The 21,544-nt window shown below is 38.8% G+C and overlaps 3 protein-coding genes across 8 annotated transcripts in view; all 3 read left to right on the top strand.

The window, feature by feature from the left end:
• The window catches only part of LOC105562540 (trafficking kinesin-binding protein milt), a 51,267-nt gene extending 35,833 nt beyond the window's left edge, over positions 1–15,434 (top strand). For 4 of the 6 annotated variants that reach the window (XM_012013463.1, XM_012013460.1, XM_012013459.1 and 1 more), the window contains 6 exons: positions 10,226–10,302; positions 10,777–11,152; positions 11,347–11,582; positions 11,768–11,961; positions 12,045–12,287; positions 12,370–15,434. In XM_012013463.1, the coding sequence (XP_011868853.1) occupies positions 10,252–10,302; positions 10,777–11,152; positions 11,347–11,582; positions 11,768–11,961; positions 12,045–12,287; positions 12,370–13,846 (2,577 nt within the window). In that variant the 5' untranslated portion in view covers positions 10,226–10,251 and the 3' untranslated portion in view covers positions 13,847–15,434. Of the gene's footprint in view, positions 1–3,788; positions 4,038–7,986; positions 8,506–10,225; positions 10,303–10,776; positions 11,153–11,346; positions 11,583–11,767; positions 11,962–12,044; positions 12,288–12,369 lie in introns of those variants that run through there. The other 2 variants (XM_012013464.1, XM_012013461.1) reach the window with 2 other exon arrangements.
• A 1,122-nt stretch (positions 15,435–16,556) lies between these two features.
• Positions 16,557–18,473, top strand: LOC105562538 (60S ribosomal protein L11). Its single transcript, XM_012013454.1, has 5 exons — positions 16,557–16,625; positions 17,041–17,208; positions 17,543–17,692; positions 17,762–17,909; positions 18,304–18,473. The coding sequence occupies exons 1-5, from the start codon at positions 16,620–16,622 to the stop codon at positions 18,429–18,431; spliced, it is 600 nt and encodes a 199-aa protein (XP_011868844.1). The 5' UTR covers positions 16,557–16,619; the 3' UTR covers positions 18,432–18,473.
• A 915-nt stretch (positions 18,474–19,388) lies between these two features.
• Positions 19,389–21,295, top strand: LOC105562537 (60S ribosomal protein L11-like). The gene is made up of 5 exons (XM_012013453.1): positions 19,389–19,480; positions 20,098–20,265; positions 20,349–20,498; positions 20,569–20,716; positions 21,000–21,295. The coding sequence occupies exons 1-5, from the start codon at positions 19,475–19,477 to the stop codon at positions 21,125–21,127; spliced, it is 600 nt and encodes a 199-aa protein (XP_011868843.1). The 5' UTR covers positions 19,389–19,474; the 3' UTR covers positions 21,128–21,295.
• The last annotated feature ends 249 nt before the right edge of the window (positions 21,296–21,544 follow it).

The raw sequence follows: 21,544 nt of genomic DNA, 5'->3' as shown, positions 1-21,544 counted from the left end.
CTGGTAAATCCTAAAGGAATTCTGGTAAATCCTAAAGGAATTATCTGATTCGTCCATATTCAACCAGAAATGTTTTTCAGTGTGGATACGCTACCTATTTCTTGCTGTCACATTTAATGGGCGACACTTGAGAAGGACCAGTGTTACTGGTCGAAACGTCGTGTATCATTTGAAGTATATTGCACCAGTTATTGTCGATTTAACCCTTTAATTATTGTTTTATTCACTGGCGGTCCATCTACCTGAAGATTCTCATTGTCCTTGGATATAATCGAATGGTCACACTTGCTTATGATCCGTTAGCGAATATATCAAGTCTGGTTTGCAACACGGGTAAGTCTGGAGTGAAAGGGTGAGAGAATCATAGCCTTTACCTTTCGGTGGAAGGAAGCTAAAGTACGGGCATGCTAAAAATTGAGACGGGAAACTAATAGCCAACCCAACTGGCTAATAATATATTTTCTTACTTTTATGCGGCGTCTACGCTGAAGTCTTTAAGACGCAAGATTTAAGAAAGCGACCAATCGCGGTCGATCGTTCTCCTCGCATTCGATTGTGACGGGTCAGTTCCATTAATCTTGTGTCTTGAAGATCCCATTGTAGACGCCCGCGTTTCACTCCTTGCGCCCCAGAATTGCTCCAGTACTGTAGACTAACCTTCACTTATTATTTTTCCATAGTTTATTTATTTTATTGTGTTCGTAATATTATACACGGAGCGAATTGTCTCTTAAAATTTATCCCGAAAGTTACGTAATCTGAGAAAAATACATCGTGCATTCTGCTAGCAAAACGTATGGTAAAATTTCAAGAAAGTCCCATAAAGTACTTTAAAATGCCACGTTATTCCACGATTATATGACTTCTAGGATAAATTAAAAAAAAATTATCTCCGTGTAGGAGTTACACATTTAAAAAAATGAGTTTAGGAACGCGCATTTAAACGCAGGTTTACATTCCAAAACATTTTCTCTGAGGATTTTTACTCGAGAAATAGACAAAATGGTTTCGAGTAATGGCCGTCGAGTAAAATATTCCTCGGAGAAGAAGATTTCGGTACGTAACCCTGAATTTAAACGCACGTTCCTAAACTCATTAAAAATAATGTCGCAACCATTCTGTCCGTCGCTGTACAATTGTAATCTCTAGCTGTTCCCATATGTAAGTCTGAAAATGACGGTACTCGTGTATTTGCGTAATAACGATAAGACGACCTCGAATTAACGTCTCGCCATTACGTTCGCGCGTAGAAACAATTCAGAGCCGCCGATCAGTAATTCCAAAATTTAACGTAAATCGACGTATCAAGCATCTTGACCTCTTATCAATTCATTGATCTTTTTCTTTCTTTCGCTTTAATGCATAAGTAACTCGACAGTTAACGAATCTGCTTTGCTAGGTCGTTCAATAAAAATTAACAGCGTGTGATTAAAAGATTTCTCGCTACGCCTGCATGAAAGTATTTAATGTTTATTTAATAATAAGTGTAACTTTGAACGATACGCGATTCTCGTGAGTAAATACAGATATGCTATCTTCGGTCGAGCTGGATCTTTGCAGCTAAATTTTGCGGGGACTTTTATAGATCCTTTTTTTCACTCAAACTGCGGACCGATTATCGTTCAGTCTTGAAATAACTTTTCGTTGGAAAATTTAACGGTAAATTCGACACGTTTAAATCGATAATCACGCGCGCGGTTTGAGTACTCATTTAACACTCTACTAAATTCCAAACTTCCACTCTGTCTGGACTAATTCTCGGATGGCAAAAAAAGGAGATAATACATTTGGAAAATAGAAGTAGATTTATCTGTCTTTAAAAAAAGCTCTGGCGTGTTCCGTTGTAAAATAAACGCGGTAAACAATGCACACGCGAAAGCCGCGCGCATTCAAGTCGCGGCACTGCAAACTGCAGAAATAGGACAGAAAACGACGAGTGGCATTGACAACAAAAGCGCAGGTTTCATAATCCGATTATTTTGCGGTAGGCAATTTGCATTCGTGCTGCAAAAAGCAGGAAACTCAAAATGATACTGATTACGCGGTAATGATTAAGAGTTCCACGATGCTGCATCCTTTTTTTCTTTATCTTAAACGTGTCTCACGCGACACCGAGGAAAATTACGTTACGTACAACGACACAAATTACACACAATGTGTAAGGCAGGGATTAATGAATTCTTAAAAGCACATGGGAAAGATCTTTATAAAATCGTTTGGTTCTCTTTGATGCTCATTATATGCTATTATATAACGCATTAAAGAAGAGCTACGTCGTGCCCAAAAAAAATATTTTGGTTCAATTATATGATATACGACTTGCGCAATATTTCTTAAATTGTACAAAGCTTTGTAGGTTCTTGATTATCTACTGCAGATACTTATGCAAGCGCGGGACGAGGAAAATCAATAATTACCTGCTCATCCTTCCAGCGAGGTGCTGCACGAGCATAATGCAATCACAACTCATTTTTACATAAGTGCAAGATATTAGGGAATTTTTTAAATAATTCGGTAATTAAAAGATCATTTAAAACAAGAGTTGTTGGTAGACATAGATAAGATACAAAGTTTAGTACGTTATTAAGCCGTTGTGTAACTTGCGCAATTTTATTTATTACGCAATGATTTATTACTTCAACTCTATTTGGTCCTACATATTTAATTACTCGGTTGCATTTGTATATTTTTTTGCTAGGAGGAAATCGCTGAGGGCACAGACATGCGGTATTACTAGGCATTTTTTGGGCATTATAAAGATAAAATTATATAAAATAAGATAACGCAAGATGAAATAACATAGCAAGATAAAGTAATGTCCACTGGGCATTAGTGGGCATTGGTGTACACGCACCGGCATAAATGCTGTCCCTATCCTTGTGAGGTGCACGCACACAACTAGAGTCCCTGTAGTTGTGTGCGTGCACCTCACAAGGATAGGGACAGCATTTATGCCGGTGCGTGTACAAGATTTTGGCCAGCGGTGTCCCCCTCGTTTTTTTTTGGTTAAAATTCTTTTTTATCCTAACGGTTACGACGAAAAAAGCACGAACTAAAATGAACAAAAATTTCGGAGCGTGCTGAATGTAGCTCCGAAAAATAACGAAATTGAAATTCATGAAACATGCGGTCACCGCACTGTCCTTTAGCGCAATGACGAAGTCACCAGAGATTAAAATAGTTACGCCAGAACAATACGAAAGGGAAAGCGTACACGGGAAATGATAACAAAAGTCGCTTATCGATGGTTAACAACTAAAGAGCATAGATGATGGAGACGTTAATTCGAGTATCATCACGCGACAATGTGTCATTATTTCGGAATCACGATCTGATTTTGTTATTGTCCAATGCAAACAGAACGAAACTCTTTTCAGTCACCTACATTTTCATAATAATTACATGTGTGAAAGGTTATTTTATTTTAAATTCTGGCCTGTTGCACAACGTAACCCCATTTTATCACAAGATTTACCTAACTTATATAATAAATATTATAATGTACACTACATTACTCGCGGTTCGCATACAGACGGCAATCAAATGACAATCGGTTCCTCGTTGCGCATTCGGTCATTAGTTCTCTCATTCTTGGCGCGAATCACCATACAATCGCGAAGGCGCGTCGGTATGAAAGACTATTTACGACAGCTCTTGGTATCGGAACCGGTCCACGGACCCCGCGTATACCCTGGAGGAGGAAACCGCGGCTCGCGAAGAGAGGACGCCGACGCCGGACGTCGTGGAGCCGGAGGACCCCGGCCGCGACCACGACGATCCGCAGGAGGATGATCCTTACGAGTACGACGACGACATCAGGCCGCCGGCGACTTCCGGCGAGCACCGTGACGTCAGTACCGACGACGACGATGAGTGCCTGTCCCTCTTCGAGGCGGCGAGTTATCTCGTCTCGGGTTCCTCGGTGCCGACAACGAAAGTCAGTGCACCCTGCTGGGGATGCAAGGGCTGCACCGTCGAGGGCTTGCCATTGTTCCTCCTCGGCTCGCCAACAGAGGCATCCCGCACGTGTACCTCCTGTCAGTACCCACCCCTTTTTGTTGGCCTGATCGTTGTGTCGTTTGCATTCGCACTGCGTCAGAATTATAGCGTTAAATTGCTCTTCACTACGTATTACAACCGGCACTATAATGTTGAACACATGGGTCGGTTAACTCAGGGTGAATACCATTTACCTATTATAATATCGTATACTTAATTTTGAACACCAGAAAAGAAAGGAATTGATACGTTTATATCCCAGCTAGTCTCTCCTTTCGAAATTTAAGAAATAATATATTGGAGAATTGATATGCTAAGATGTGTCGTAGTTAGTTGGAAAAACAGAAAAAGGAAGAATTACGTTTCTGAAAATGTGGCACCTAGTATCGTATACGTTATAAAACATTTGAAATTAACGATTAAAATATTCGTATGTCAGAAAAAAAATTTATTTCAAGATATCAGGTTAGTTAACAAAAAATTAGTTATTTAGTGATTATTTTCGCTGAAACAAACATTATATGCCACGAATAAATTTTCAAAGACTTTTTTCTCATTGTACTTTGTATTTTTGATTACTCTGACTGACCTAACATTATCAGATATACTTTCGTAATCCCTGGTAATCCAAGTCGTACGGAGCACGCAAATCTACGTTTTGTAGCTCTACGGTAGATTAGTTCATAATATTTAACAGACCAATATTTATCTGGCGCAGTGTGAACTTTCTTAAGTAGCGTCCTCGTCATGTCTCTTCGACGTGTGTTCCACCTTTTTTTTCTCTCTCTTTTACGTTTCAAACGTCCGTCTCATCATTCTCCGCCTTGGACTTCACTCGCCTGATCATTCGCTTTTGAAAAGATTTTGGTTCAACAGAAACAGCTTGATCGAAACTACACGGCTTAAATTATAAACGATAAATAGCACAGTGCACGCACGCATTAGATAAGAAATATTGTACACCGACAATAAATAATAGCTTGTCTCGATAAAATTAGATAAGATATAACGAAGCTACGTGATGAGCGCGTTTTTAAATATTTTCTGCGAATATCATTGCACTTTGGTTTCTATACACTTTTTGATATGTTTTGCAAATTCGCTTTTTATCGTGTGAAAATATCTTCAGTTTTGCACGTGCTAGCTTGATTTGCTTGAAGATACGCCTCTGTAAAATTTATTTTACAATCACGGTATTATCACACAAATAATCGATAACATCACCATATTTAAAAAGGATACTGTCAGTGTTTGGCAAAATTAGAAAAGTTTATATTTATTCATTAGTTTAACACCGTATTTTTCCTGCAAAAGTATTGAGTAATACGTGCAACTTTCCGGAAAGGATCAATTTTCCTTTTATATGACGCGCGAACGAATTAATGCACACAGGACGTTAGTGGCGTGTCTCTTCATGATTTTCCGGCAGGGGAAGGTTTATCTGCATTCCAATCGTACCAGGTCGACGAGTTTGCGTCGTCCCTTTGCGAATAAAAAAAACAACATTCAAGACCGGTTTTAAATCCCTCCGTGTGCGGAATAACTAGTAGGTAATCATATCGATATTTTCAGGCTGCGATTCGACGTACGGTATCTTCGATAAGTAAAGACGGAATGTTTGTTATTATCTGAATTTGCGCGATTAAAATAAGCGGGTCTTAATCAAGCTAATGCGTCTTATTTTCAAATAATATTATCTTTTTGATTAATCAATATGCTGCTTCGTCAGTACGTAATATAAATGTAGCAAATTATCCAAAAGACGTAGATTATACGAGGGATGTGTCGATTAAAGTAATTTAATTTGCGAGAAATGCACGATAGCGTGCAGCGAAACGCAGCAAAGTTCCAGTAAAATCATGCAACAGAGAAAATATATTTACTATTAAGTTATACAAAGCGCCTGTAGAACTTGAATTATTCTTTTAGGAAACGAAGTATAAAAAAAGAGTTTCCTCTATTCTACGTCTTTAACTATTTTTTTTCTCTGAATCAATTTCTATTAGTTCACAGTTTCAGTTTTGGGACGCTTTGTAGTTTCGATTAAATCCAGCGAAATAATGCTTGCGTTCCGTATCTCTCGCGAAGGATAAAATGCCGTAACCTTCCGATAGTTAAAGCGATACTTTAACTACACGGTCCGTGACTTCTAATCGCGCCGTTTCACATAAAGTGAACTATAAGAGATGTCGAAAACGCGCTGCGAACTGTATTTTGTCTTCCGATAAAAATATTACGAGGTCGCAAACGATTTCATAAATTTTCTCGATCTCACTTCCTTGCGGAACTCGCCTCGCTGTCAAAGAGATACATGCGAGGGAGATGCCTAAGAAGAAATATCAAGCCTTAAGTAAAAAAATTAAATGTGCGCTCCAAATGATGCAGTCTATACACACACAAAAATTTTGGGAAGATAAAACTTTGCTTTAAAAAATACTCCGTGGTAAAATCTTCCCTTGAACGTCACGTATGAGAGTAACAACCTAACATTGAAACTCAAGCTCTTGGTGAACCGAATTCACAACAAATTCCAAATACAGGTTTCCATGTGATTTTCTCACAAACCGAGAACTACACCATTGATACTCCCGGTGTATGTTAATTCCTTTTGCACTGCGCGTTGATCGTCAGGGAAATCTTTCGCCTCGCGTGCCGAGGAATCCGCGGCACTTTCTGCAAATTCGTTCATCGATCATCGCGGTCAATTGGCCGTGAAGGTGTCTGTTAACGTAATTCGCTCATGAAGACACCGCGTCGTCATGAAGACGACGACGAAGAGTCGGTTCGAGATGCAGTGGTGGGCATCGAAGCGCCTCTCGTTGGAATTGAAAGTGGCCCATTAGTTCATTTAGTCTCGCTTCTTTAGTATTGTTACGGTACAAACAGGCGTCCCTTCAATACAAAAAAAATGATCGCTCCTAAATCAATTACGTGATGAAGACACCCGTGAAGCATTTGTCTTGTCGAGGCATATAATCTCAAATCTATTCCGCTATGTCGTCTTATTTCACTTTTACAAACATATACATTTAACATTTGAATTGCGAAACATTTTTCTCCACAAGGTAAAAATATACGTGCGTGTGTCTAACCTTTATTGCTACAAAATGAGGTTAATCGGGACTACACTGTTAACTAGGGTTCAGTCGACTCCCTATCTTTTTCCATCTTATTATTTAGGAGGAGACAGAGGATCAATTAACCTTAGGTTAGCAGTTAACCGACGTTTGTGAAACTAGCCCTTAGGTCCGGTTTAACCAACGTTGTTTAACTTTGAGCTTAGCTTAATTCGTTCTTTGTCTCTTTCCAGTTGCCTTAGAAAGAGACAGACGTGAATTAAACTAAGATTAAAGTTAAACAACGTCGGTGAAACCGGACCTTAGTCGTTAAGTTCGATGTGCCTGCTTGGGCACCCAAATCCTAAGAATTTAATGAGCTGTCTCTTCAACTAGTTCATCCTCACTAGGGGATAAAACAACGAAGAGCCTAGTATTAACCAATTCAGCCTAGCATTGACTAATTTAGCTTTATATTAGATTTAATTTCGCAGAGATTTTTAAGCTGTTAAAAACTTGTCGAAACGCGAAGCGATATATCTATGAGCGAAGCATCCATTTCTTTCCAAGAACCAAAGTGGATCCCTCCGATCGCTGGAATGCTTTCGGGTACCACCCTCGTTCTTCGTAGACTTTCCTCCATTCCGAATCCATCTGCGGCGCACATTGATAATTATTGCGGCTTAACCCGTTCCCCATCCGTTTCCCCGTCGCTGTAGAGTTGTGACTTTGAGTAGAGTTTTTGGGAAGGCGACCTTGGACGTGAACGCGGGGCGGCGTCTGCGCCCTCCGACGACCGGCCGGGCCGGCTGACGGGATGCGCCAAAGCCGATCGATAGGAAGGGATGCAAGAGACTCTTTCGTGCAACGCGAGCATCTCATTCTGTCTCCACGCTTTCGCGTTCCCCTCGCTCGCGTGCCACGTTTTCTCGCCGCTCTCATTAGAGTCGTATCATCCTCCGATCGCGAGACACGCGATCGTGTGTCCCCTCGCCATTCTCCCCGCGATTCTTCGACGAGAGTCTCATTTGCGCGGAACGAATGATCAGCTGCTGAATATCGCTGCATCTGTTGCTCGTCGCTCGACCTTGTTTTCCATTTCTTTCTCGTGGAAACTCTCGACGAGAGTAGGGTAACGTTACGGAGAGACCTAGACCAGTTGATCCGGGGAAGCCGCAGGTGAAACGTGTCGTGGATGTGTGCGTCAAAAGGGTGTACAAGTTGGAATTTCGTCGGGAACTCGTGATGAAGATCACGAACGCAACAAGGCTGTTTATGGAGACTAACGATTTCCACGAAGTGGACCCGGCCAAGCCTTAGGAAGGTTTAAAGCTCCCACGTTGCTCTTTGAAAGCGATGCTCTTCGCGCGCACTTTTAGCCCACTCACATTGCGAGACCGCGATTGTTCCAATTGTATGAAATACGCGCCAAAATCCTTGATAACGCCAGGTAATCAGAACCTTATTATCGCAGGCAAGTTTCTTAATATTAGCCGACTACGTGCACACAAGTCCGCGTTAAGCAAAAAATGGCCAAAATATGAGCCTAACTATAGCAAATTATATTTTGCAAAGTGATATCGATGGGAACTTATTGGCGATTTTAAGAGAGCTATCGTTAAGATAGGCAACATCTTTATACTGTTATTGCGACTAATATTATCACATGCCTCGGTGATCGAATTGATGAGACGCCCACCTAGAGTGTGGGGAGGTCCAGGCTCAAACCCTGGCTGAGGTAATATTTTTCGCAATAAATTTTCTGTATTATTAAAATTGCCAGATACTGTCTAGAAAACACTGATGTTAACAATTGTTAACAATTGTGTTTTGCCGTTTAATTGTAATACCATCATTCGATTCTCTGATTCTCATACCCTCTAACGTGGTACTCTCGGAAGAGAAAACAAGCAATAGTACAACTACACTATTTCCCGTAAGCCCCTGTCACTAGATCAGCCGACGTTATTTTATAAAAGTGTCATTATCGTTACAATTATGTTAAAAATACCGGCGTTGTTCATAAAATAAGCTAATTATCCTACTTTACACACAATTCTGCCCACAGTTAACAGATATCGAGATTAGTTTCGCTAAACCGGCGTTAGGCGATATTTGGTGCCCTAACGATGACATGCCCGTTTTCTTGCCACTCAAGTGAACGATGGGTTCGTCAAAGAATACTCGATTTGCGTTTCATTTGTTCGAACAACCCACGTTTGAAATCGTTGCACGGGGGATTATAAATAATGGCAGATCGATTATACGAGAATAAAGTACGGGGCGGTAATAGTTGCGTGAAGATCTAATATCATTCTGTTGCACAGCTCGTTTCCGGGAAGAAACAAAGCTCTCGTTTATGGTAACGCATACATTCATGGTAACACGATTTCACATTTCGAAGCGAGAGAATGCGAATCTGTATAATTTTAACGAATTAAATTTTCAACATTGTGTGCGATATTGTGAGTAAAGAAAGATTGATATTTACCTCCATTCGGCGCGATATAGTTTTATCATCGTGCGAGAAATTCTGTCTGTTCTACCGCATCGAAAGCTGAACTAGTTGAAATTCTACCGCTTTCAATCACCGTTGTCGCAATCGGTGTTATCGATGCGCAAATGGATCGTGCGTGAAATATTGTTTAACGAAAGAAACGTGATACTGCATCCCATACATCGATTGTGCGGGCTTTACAAGTCGTAAAGTATTACATTGTACATTGCGATGCGATCGATTCTATGTGGTTTCATATTTGAGAGAGTGTGGAACTAACGTTAAAAATTGGATAACATTAGCGTATTTGCATGTAATAACATTATAAAAGTGATTTAAAGGTGTAAAATTAAAACCAATATTAAAACAATAAGAGTGGAGTATTAAGTCAGAACAATCGTATAAATCACGAGTCGAAAGACCGCAATATAGTATGTAACAGCTACAGTTATGTACTAACGACAACATGTGATCTGTAATGTTTTTCCATTTCCAAGATAAGAGCCTAAGAGATTAAAAAGAAGTCTATCAAAGCGTTGCTTGTATTGTATTCGAGACTTAAATGTGATAGTCCGGCCTCTCTGCACACACATATTTGCTATGTTCTTATTTCTGTTTAATTATACATTTTTTATCCCAGCAGTTTAATAACGAACTCGTCACTCTGTTACAGTCTTATGTAGCAACCGGGTGAGCCAAATGACCAAGACCTATAATGACATAGAGGCAGTCACAAGGCTTCTGGAGGAGGTAAGCCTGGCCGGGAGGCAAGAGCCAGTAGAAACTAAGCCCGCGCTATGCATATCGCGTCGTTAAAGTTTTACGAATCGTAAACGTCCGTATCTAAAAATATTAACGGAACGTCCGGAACGAAATCGATAAAGCGTAACGAACCGATAAGTGATGACCGTTTAAATGACCTGTAAACAGTTACATAATTGGCACTGGCGAAGAATGTATGGGATTTCTCTCAAGTTATTATAATAGAAATGTATTTGAAATTTATTTTTGTATTCTCACTCTTGAATTATTCTTCAGTTTTAACAATTTAAAGACAGCTATTAGAAATTTTTACTTAGATATAGCATTCTCTTTTCAGAAATATTGATAAAAATACAATATTTTGCAAGGAATAGTATTAAAGATAATTTGACAATGCATTAGCAAAAGACCTTCAGCTATAATAATTGCAAAAGATAAACGGTCACGGTTTTCTTTAAATAGAAAGAAAAAGACTTGGAGTTGACAGCGCGCATCGGCAAGGAATTACTGGCACACAATCAGAAGCTCGAGACCACAGTGAACGCGTTAGAAGGTGAACTTAAGGAAGCGAACGAGAAGATCACCCAGTTGAACCATGAAGTGTTGAAGAAGACCGAGCTGATACAGATACTGACCAACGATGTGGACGAGTCTAGTTCGGAGGCCGAAACTCCAACCGGCCTGCGCGGTATTAATCTGGAGATGCTGCAGAGAAAGGTTACCTCTTTGGAAGAAGAGAATAAGCAGCTCCGTAACGAATTCACGAAATTGGTATGCGATACGGACAATTCTGAAGAACAGGAGGCACGTCTTGTAAAAGACATCACAGCGCAATTAGGTAAATTATCGTATATCTATTTGTTTTTCTACGTAAATGCTTGTATTTTTTATATTTCATATTAAATATAGCTCCAATCAGTTAGTTTTGACAAAATTACATTTTTTTAAATCGATAACGAGATTATATGTATGTATATGAACATCAGATATTCGCGACTGAAGTATTGTTAAATAACTTTTGGCAAATAACAGCAAACGTCAACATGGAGGTGGATGGCATAGCGGAGGAGCTCTGTCGGCAAAAGGATGAGAATCGATTGCAGCATGAGCAAATAATTAGTCTTACTGCAAAATTAGCTGAGACGGAGCTTAGGCTCGCTCAGCTGATGGCGGAGCACGATGACGTGGGAGCGACTCTAGTCATCACTAGGGATAATCAAAATACACTGGCCGCTGAACTAGCTGAATTTAAAGAACGATATGCGGAGGTACGATTTTTACAAGTATGAGAAAAAGCAATGTATCAATTATTACGTTGAATTTCTTGTGCGCGAGAATTATAGATAGACAAGTAACTCGATAATTAATACATTAAGATCTGAATTATTGCCTCCCTAATTTGTAAACTTTTCGTAAATCTCTGTATCGAAAACTATATACATATATGTGCCAGGTGGTGAACTTATTAGCCGAAACGCAAGAGCAGTTACGAAAACAGAGGAAACGCGGAATGCCAACGGTACGCGGTGGATCGCTGTTCCCGTCGATGGGCGCGGCGCCTCAACCGGATTCTATTGCCTCGGAACTGGAATCGTCCCTTTATTCGGAATTAAGTATTGACTCTGGAATCGGCGCGGGTGACAGAATGTACGTTACAAATTTACGTCTAACGCTCCTTTATCAGACTTGAAACTGTAGTTAAATAATTTTGTATTGTGTTCGTTTTGTAGACCAACTTATAAGAAGGTGTTTGAGACCGTTCGTAGCGCGTCTCGAACAACGTACGCGGGAATGGATCCCAATCAGTTTCCTAGGATAAATTCTATGACGACGTCAACGTTATCCAGCAGTTCCGTTGGCCCGCGGATGAGTTGTGGACAAGTACGACCGCAAGCGTCTACATTTCCCAGTTTGGATTCTACCGGTCATAGTGAGAGCGACGGATCCTTGCTCATCGAGACGGAAGATTACCCGTGTGTACCCATCTTTCTCTTTATGATAACATATAAATCTGTTTCCTATACGATCTGAATGTGAAACTCTGCTATATTTTAGGGGGCCGCAACGAATGGGTGTACCTGGTGCTCCTGGCGCTGCTGATTTAGAAGCTGCTATACGTCGTCTAACACCCGCGGAAGTATTAGCGAGGCGTGCGTGCCTCAGTACAGGTGCCGGCTACAGTTACGATTATGATGGTGGCATATTACATTCCCCGCCGACCTTCTTGCCTTTTGACTGTCGCACGCCGGACAGCATTATGTCGACCGGCAGCAGCGGCAACTTGAGCGGCTTCAGCGGCAATAGCGGAAATGCTTGGCGTATACCACAGAAACTGCAGATAATCAAACCGATGGAGGGATCCCAGACGTTGCATCATTGGTCGCGATTGGCAACGCCAACACTGGGTGGACTGCTGGAGGACAGACCAGGCGTAAAGACTAGGGGTGGCCGCGCTCTCGAGGATCTCGGTCTCATAACATTTGCACTGAGCGATTTGGAGGAAGATGAGGAATACACTAATCCCGGTAAACCATTCCAAGACACCGGCTCCATTTACACCTTTACTAACAGCACCGTAATGCATCCGGATGATCATACCACCAGCAGCGTGACGCCGAGCATCGTTAGCAGTCGTGTCGCCTCAGCACCCAACAGTGGTATGAACTCCGGTATGAGCACCCCTCGCACGCACAGTCGCCGCAATTCAACTTCAACATTCTCCACCACGCTTGGATTAGCCAAGATGCTGAATGAAAGAGGAATCAAAGCCGTCACGCCCTCGTGTATAGGCACACCTACCGACGAGCGGAATTTCTCGCCGACTGCTACACCATGCAACAGTCCGGATGCGAGTTTGTCACCTACAAGATCATCGTCACCACCACCAGACAGCGGCGCCTCGTTGACACTAGGACTGCTTAGTACCGGCGCAGAATTATTGAGGCGTACTTTCAGTTACGAGCCGCCAGCACCGGTTCAAGCTAAGAAAATGAGACCCAAGTCAACAATCTCGCGTTCGGACAAGAAAGCTCTCCCGGGAATACGTCTAGTGGAGAAATTGGAGAGGATTGGTATTGACACAATCATAGCCACTACGGTTAGCTCGTCGATCTCGCCGTTAGCTCTACAGGGTGCTCTGTACACGCGTCGTTCGACTGGAAGTCCAATGGCACAATTGACTTTCCTCAAAACTTCGATGTCCTCCAGTACCAGCCAAGAGAAGATAATATCTCCATCGTCTTCAACATCCTCCACTAGTGATGAATTTCCATCGTGCAAATCGCCGTCATTGCTGGGCAAACGCGATAATAGCAAGGAGCCCGAACCAAGCGTGTCCGGTTCTAATGCATTTAACTCGAGAGCAGCGGGTCAGTCGCCGGATCGACAACGACGATCGGGTGCTAAAGCGACGAGGCCCGATCTGGGACGAGTTAAGCCGCCAGTTCCGACGCCTGTAACTAAAGAATCTAAACAGTCGGCTTTGGGAGCAATAAGTTCGCTTCTTTTTGGTCGTAAGGGTGGCTTATTGTGAATATTTTGTAGCGTCTGTAATGCGGTAGAGAACGAATCAATTAATTCCAGCGAATTATTTCTTAATGTATTCGCAGAGAAAAAGCTCGTTTTTTTATTATTTAAAAATTTGAGTTTATGCGTAACTACTTGAGTACACGATATGCTCCTGTCGTCAGTATTATTGACTGTTTATACTTTTAACATATTCGTTGTATTCATATACAACAATTTTTGAACTTAACGTTATGAATCGCTGTAAATAATCATGAGGAAAAAATGTTAATAAGATACATAAATCAGGTTGCTAAATACTCTATACAATAGATATATTTTAAGTTTAAAAATTATGAATTAAAACAAACAGATATAAAAGGGCGGTATTTACTCTGTACAGTGAAAGTACACGAAACCATTATACATTTTAAATTTTATTTTAAAATCTATAATGAATTATAGAAACAGGATAAGTGCAGAAGGCTGGGTTTTTTGATAGTTTGTGATAAATGAAGGCCAGATCCGTAAGTTACTAGCTCAAATGAAGATGAAAGGTTATTTTAGCAAAGACGATTGTGTCATCTTCGACTATGTATCTATGGATTGCTGTAATATTATGCATCGTATCATATTAAGTGATGCAAGAGTTTAAGAATAAAGATTTATATCTGGCGATGTAATTCAAGAGATTCGTTATATTAAGAGAATTAATATATAAAAATCCACGCAAACTATTTAATAATTTATTTTTTTTATCAAAAGAATCGATAACACATCTAAATATCGTTTTTATAAAAGCATATAGTATAATAGAATAAAAACTGCAGTTTTTAGTCTATTCAGCTAGTTTATTCTTTTTATTTAGTAATATCTCTAGTTGATAAATATCCAAATTTTCGTGCAGATCTGATAGACCAAACAATCTGCACACTTGGGAACACTTAGCTCAATATTGTCCTATAAAATATGCAGATTATTTAAAGCAGTCCATATTCTTACATAGTTAAAGATTGAAATCTATGTCCGACGATATGGAGAGCAAAAAATAAATTAAGCAAGTTATAATGGCAGGGTAGTTAATGAAATTAATATCGTGTATTCGAAGTTCGTAGCCAACGACTGGAGGAGAATAAATGGTTATTGCCAATGCAATATAAACAACTAGTATATAAAGGGCAGGGAGGACGCTGAGAATGGTGCATCGTACTATAATGCATTATTTTATAATAATTTAGCACAAAGTCAAATCGCTGTGGTGCTTATTTTCTTTATTTATTTCCTTTAGCGAACGCTTGGTGATGACGAGTAGTAGCAGGCATCGTTAATGCTATTGTCAGTCTTTGCACGCAGAAGATTGTGCATTTAGCGTTGATTTGTAAGCATTGTATTGTACATAGTTGAATGAAATGCAGCGGGGCGGCAAAGCGCATTCATTCTTTTATTTTCCTTAGCGATTTTTTTCGCATGACTTGGTAATTTATTGCAACCTTGTTTCCTGCAAGTGGGCCTGAGTTTTACGTAAGAGGACATATAATGTATTATAGAGAAGAGTGTTTAGCTCGACGCAGCCTTGTATATAGACGTACAAATTAATAAATTAAATTGGAAAATAACGTGTCGTTATCCTACCTCGTTTGCATAGCCGCTGACATCTCCGTATCATTCCTCTGATCGTTCGAGAGGCTTAGCGACTAACCGAAAAATAAATCGCAGCACGCGTTACTGTAAATAGAGCATTTAAATGATCGTGGAAATGTCATGTTTTGTATGCAAACTACGCTTCATACGGATATCGAGGGGAGATACAGGTTCATCGAGTGAGAAGTTTAAAAAATCGTAGCATTCCAACGATTATTTATTCCCATGATACAATTACAGCTATCCGAGAAATAATTCTGAAGAAATTTCTCTGAACTTATCGCAAAAAAAAATAATTGTATATTCAATGCGACGTAAATTAAATATTCTAAGTGGAAGAGCAATTAAGGTATGCTAAAATACATGTAGATAAAATGTAGATATCTCTCTCCCCCTCCATCTCAAATAAGGAACATAATGTATTATATCTTCGTTATGACGAATTATCAACGCTCTAGCGTATCATAATTATTAAATTTAATGTATGTACAATCATTTAACGGAATGAATAAGGGGAACGTTCTGACGTAGATTCGTGCTGGTTTCCTATGAAAACTGGTGTAATTGATATAGAATATATATTACGTAAAATAAAGTGAAAATTGCGCCAGAGTAATATGGATAATTTTTACGAACCAGTAACTTTATTATTTTTTACATTAACATGTCCAAAAAATCGAACGAAAGATTTTATGAAAGAAGAAATAAAAGAGATAATAATATCAATGAGATATTTTCAATACAGACTATTATTTTACTCGATAAGAATTACGTAACGCTGATAAATTTAATGCGAATAAATATTTTATTCATTCATTTAATAAACGAGCGGCGGCATCACCGGACGGTCATTTTCTCTGGGCTGCTTTCGCGAGAAAATCAAAATGACCTTGTGTGCTGGTCAAATCTGGAATTTCATTAAATAAAATTTCAATGTGACTCTATGAAATTTCAGATTCGACCAATCATAGCGCGAGGTCATTTTAATCTGAAGCATTTTAATTTTCTCGCGAAAGCAGTGGACGCGTTGTTTTAATTGTAAGTAAATGTGACATGTTAGCAATCTAATATAGATATCTGTGCTGTACGCTCTGACCATTTAGGACTCCACAGCTGTCGCGGGGACCGTGAACCTTCCCCGCCTTCCTCTTCTCTCCAACATGGCGGTGAGTATACGTTTCTTGAAGTCTTCCAGACTTTTCTTTTAATCTATATTGTGTATCATTTAATTCTGTTAGATATCGTTACGGCGTACAAATAACTGAACTTTTACGTATCATTCAGAATATTAAATTTTTCCTAAAGCCACCTATATTTGAAGTTCTCTCCAAGTCACATGGACGAGAGTTCACGTCCGTTTCGATCGGCTGGTGTATAACATATTGTCACTGCTGTTGTTAAATTTGTTCTCGGCAATGAGGTCTCTTGATTCACTTATACTTAACTTTCGATTAATATCGATATAACTGATTTATTAAAAATACATTCCATTCACGTTGCTGGATACTGATGGGGTACTTGTGTGTAGAGGTTAATAATTGACTCGACATGGATGTTAATAGTGGTACTTTAATTAATTAGGATGTAAAAACAGCGCCCGAGGACAAGGTCAGGAAGAAGGCGAGTAAGAAGGTGAAGAAGGACCCGAAAGATGCATCTAAAAATATAATGCGTGAAGTAAAGATACGAAAATTGTGTCTGAACATCTGCGTGGGCGAATCGGGTGATCGACTGACGCGTGCTGCCAAGGTAAATTTCTTTTTTTGTTTAACTTAAAGCCTGTTTTATCCGGTTCGTTCTGGTACTTTGAGTATTTGGTTTTACTTCGTCTACGGTAGGCTGCTAAACCTTGCCAAAGGAAACCTCCAACCTGGAGGGCTACACCCTAAATTCCTAAAAGATGTGGCACGGTACTCTCTCTCAGTAGTTGCCACTTCCCTCCGAGAGATTTCGCAAAAAAACAGCGGTGTCTGCTTGAACTCGGATCTTTTCATTTATTTGTTCATTAAGCAGCGCACATTTCTCTGCGCTACCCTCGCCACAGGCACTTCAATCTTTACAATGTAACAAATTTTTTGTACAGGTCTTGGAGCAACTGACCGGTCAGCAACCAGTATTCTCCAAAGCTCGGTATACGGTGCGTTCGTTCGGTATTCGTCGTAATGAAAAAATAGCTGTTCATTGTACTGTACGTGGCGCAAAAGCTGAAGAGATTTTAGAACGGGGCCTGAAGGTGAATTAAAGAACTTTGTACGTATGATCAGTATCCGTGCTATGTTCCTAACGTGTCGTTTGATTGCAGGTGCGCGAATATGAATTGAGGAAAGATAACTTCTCTTGTACTGGAAACTTTGGTTTCGGTATTCAGGAGCACATTGACCTGGGAATTAAGTACGATCCTAGTATCGGTATCTATGGTTTGGACTTCTACGTTGTACTTGGACGTCCAGGTTAGTAATACCTACATTAATCTTAAGAAATATTGTATATAACATTCTGGTTTTGCGATAGTATATATTTATTACCTATATATTACCTGTATATTTAAAGTACTAAAGAAAATATTTCATATTTTTTATCGACATAATTTTGTTCTGATCATTTTGTTTCATTGCTTGTTCGAGATTATTTATTTGATTGAGATTATACTTCAGTTCAATATTACATATTGCCTATATATTTAAATGCACTAAAGAAAATGGTTCTTATTTTTATCGACTTCATTTTTGTATCATTTTGTTTCATCGCTTGTTGGAGATCATTTATTTGATTGAGACAGTGAATACTTCGGTTAAATATATTACGATATTTAGATATATTGTTAAATATATATTTAATTTGTAGGTTTTAACGTAGCACATAGAAGAAGAAAGACCGGTAAGGTTGGTTTTCAACATCGTCTTACCAAAGAAGATGCCATGAAATGGTTCCAGCAAAAATATGATGGTATCATTATAGCTGGAAAAAAATAATACATATTGTAATGCTTTTTCCATAAAGAATTTTAACAAGAAGTGTTACTGTTTATTTTAATAGTTGTCAAATATACAAAGACTTCGTTTTTCTATTACAACCATTCTATTCTAACATGTATATAAAATATTTTCGTGTACTGTAAATGATGAGCTCTGAAACTATCTTTGTAATTGTTACATTTCAGCTATCTTTTTTGTAAATTCTGATTTTCCACTGGCATTGCAGGACCGTATTTCAAATATTTTCCTTCAAAGAAAATGAAAATTAAATTAACATAGGTTTGGAAGTGTCTGTCAGGTAAACGTTGGGTGGATTCAAACTAATTACCGAAAATTATTCTATCGATTTTGTTGGATATTGTTTCATCATTTATTGAGATGATACGTGTGAGATCGATTAACAGGGTCCCAAATTTGATCTTCATCCTATACATATATTTCGATTTTATTGAAGCTATAGCGATATAGATATTCTTCATGAAAATGTTGTTGAATTACTCATAAACCTTTTTAATCATATTTTATTACTCTTCATACAAAATACAAACGATTTCGTATAAAAACGTTTAATTTATCTATTCCGGATAAATGCCAGATAAAAAATAATTAATTAACGAATGACTCATAAACCTTTTCAATGGCACTTCAAACGTTTTCATATGAGATACACACGATTGCAAAGAAGAGTTATTTAAAAATACGTTCATTTCCGGTCAAGTGTGAGCAAATGAAAACTGGTTTAAGTTCTCTGGTTCTAGTACCGTGGACATAGGCCTTTAGTCCCAGTCTACAATAGATGATTTAAGCCCTAAGCTTTAAGAAATTGGCCAATCACGGTCAAGTATGAGTAGAATGCGCGACTGTGATTAGTCAATTTCTTAAGGCTTAGGGCTTAAATCTCTATTGTAGACTGGGACTTATAGTTCGCATGTCAATTTTCAACACGCATGCGTGAGAGAAAACTGCATTGCTGGCAACCCTGCTGCACGTAAGCCAGAAGCTTGCCTCATGAAGGGTTCCTCGTTCCTCTTTTCCTCAACATGGCGGTGAGTTTACGTCTCATATCTTAAAAACGCTTATTTTAACTTTCATGTATCTCTTACATCACTAAACTCCATTAAATATTATTATAACAAAGAAATAACTGATGCTGTCAGAAATTATCGATTACGTTTATTTTTTGTCGATTCGAACGATTATGTTCGAAAATGTCACTGCGAAGCGGTCGAGAGCGCACGCTTGTTTTTAATCGGCATTGGCATATATCTATTTTATTATTACATTTGTGATAAAGTATCTTGGTTTATTTGTTCTGAAAGATTTTCACGTTTGACGAATGTATAGATGATTTATTGATTATTAACACTGTGTGTTATCAGCACCGAATAGATTGAAAGTACTGATTTATAGGTTAATAATGAATTCTGTAGATGTGCTACCACGTTACTCGCGTGGGTTGTACTTTGCATTACATCTCAATTTTCGTTGTTCTCTTTTGATGATTTACAATCAAATAAAGATTGATAATCTAGAGAGTACGTCCTAGAGGAAACAATAATTGCAGAAGTTCTCCAATTGTGAAACAAAGTTTTATGCCTGTAAATTAGTAGATTTCTAAGACTTAAGAATTTTAACGTATGCTTAATACTTATTTTAATGGCAGGATGTAAAGAAAGCGCCCGAGAAAAGAGTCGGGAAGAAAACCGACAAGAAGGTGAAGAAGGAGCCGAAGGATGCGTCTAAGAACATAATGCGTGAAGTCAAAATCCGGAAATTATGCCTGAACATTTGCGTGGGCGAATCCGGTGATAGACTAACGCGTGCTGCCAAGGTAGATTTTCTAAGCATGCTTTTGTTTCAGTGAAAGTATTTCTAACAAGTGAGCCTTTAAACGTTAAATCATTTTTTATACAGGTTCTGGAACAACTGACCGGTCAGCAGCCAGTCTTTTCCAAGGCGCGGTACACGGTACGTTCGTTCGGTATTCGTCGTAATGAAAAGATCGCTGTACATTGCACTGTACGTGGCGCGAAAGCTGAGGAGATTCTGGAACGCGGCTTGAAGGTGAATTAAAACGTTTTTACATGTGTGATTTGCACTTGCGTTGTGATTCTAATCTATTACTTAATTACAGGTGCGCGAATACGAATTGAAAAAGGACAACTTTTCTTGCACTGGCAATTTTGGTTTTGGTATTCAAGAGCACATTGACCTGGGAATTAAGTATGATCCCAGTATTGGTATATACGGTTTAGACTTCTACGTTGTACTCGGACGTCCCGGTTAGTAATAACTACATTACGACTTGATTTTAATTGTATATTGAACATAAGATGATGTTGCACATTTTGCATCATAGATATCCTTGTTTTATAGTGTTGTCTATATATTAAAATGTGCTAGAGAAAATGTTTCATATTTGCAACCCATGCCCACTTCATTTTACTGGGTGTGTTACTTGATTGAGACTACACTTTAATTAAATATTTAAATATTACATATGTATATCACGTAAATATAGTAACAGCATAAATAGAAATTATGAAATGCGCGTTTAATTTACAGGATTCAACGTAGCCCACAGAAGAAGAAAAACTGGTAAGGTCGGTTTTCAACATCGACTTACCAAAGAAGACGCTATTAAATGGTTCCAACAAAAATACGATGGTATTATCATAACAGGAAGGAAGTGATTCCATATGTATTTTGTACTATATGACTTAGTAAATAATTATAAAAAAAAATTGTTTAGCGATACATCTAAACCTTGTATCACGATACTTCCGCGCTATCCACTCTGCACATATAATCTATGGAGATCTGCGTAATTTTGGAATGAGGAAAAAATAATATAAAGCTTTGGAATTTTTATTTTTTTCCCACTTGCATGATACAATCGAAACATTGACGAGTATGTGGATAAATTAATTAGATAGAATGTTTCTCATCAGGCTGTATATAAAAGTAAGATACAGGTAAACCGAATAACATTTACTATTATACATAATTATTAAATTTGCGGGGAAACCGTAGCTCGGAGTCAAAATAACACAATGTTCTATTTGAAAAATGTCAAATACTTATTTTAGCATTTTTGTCATTATTTTCGA

Source organism: Vollenhovia emeryi, unplaced genomic scaffold, assembly GCF_000949405.1.
Source record: "Vollenhovia emeryi isolate VEMERY1.0 unplaced genomic scaffold, V.emery_V1.0 DF939186.1, whole genome shotgun sequence".
NCBI classification, from domain to species: domain Eukaryota; kingdom Metazoa; phylum Arthropoda; class Insecta; order Hymenoptera; family Formicidae; genus Vollenhovia; species Vollenhovia emeryi.
The sequence above is the reverse complement of the archived record's forward strand: the minus strand, read 5'-3'. Positions and strand labels throughout refer to the sequence as shown.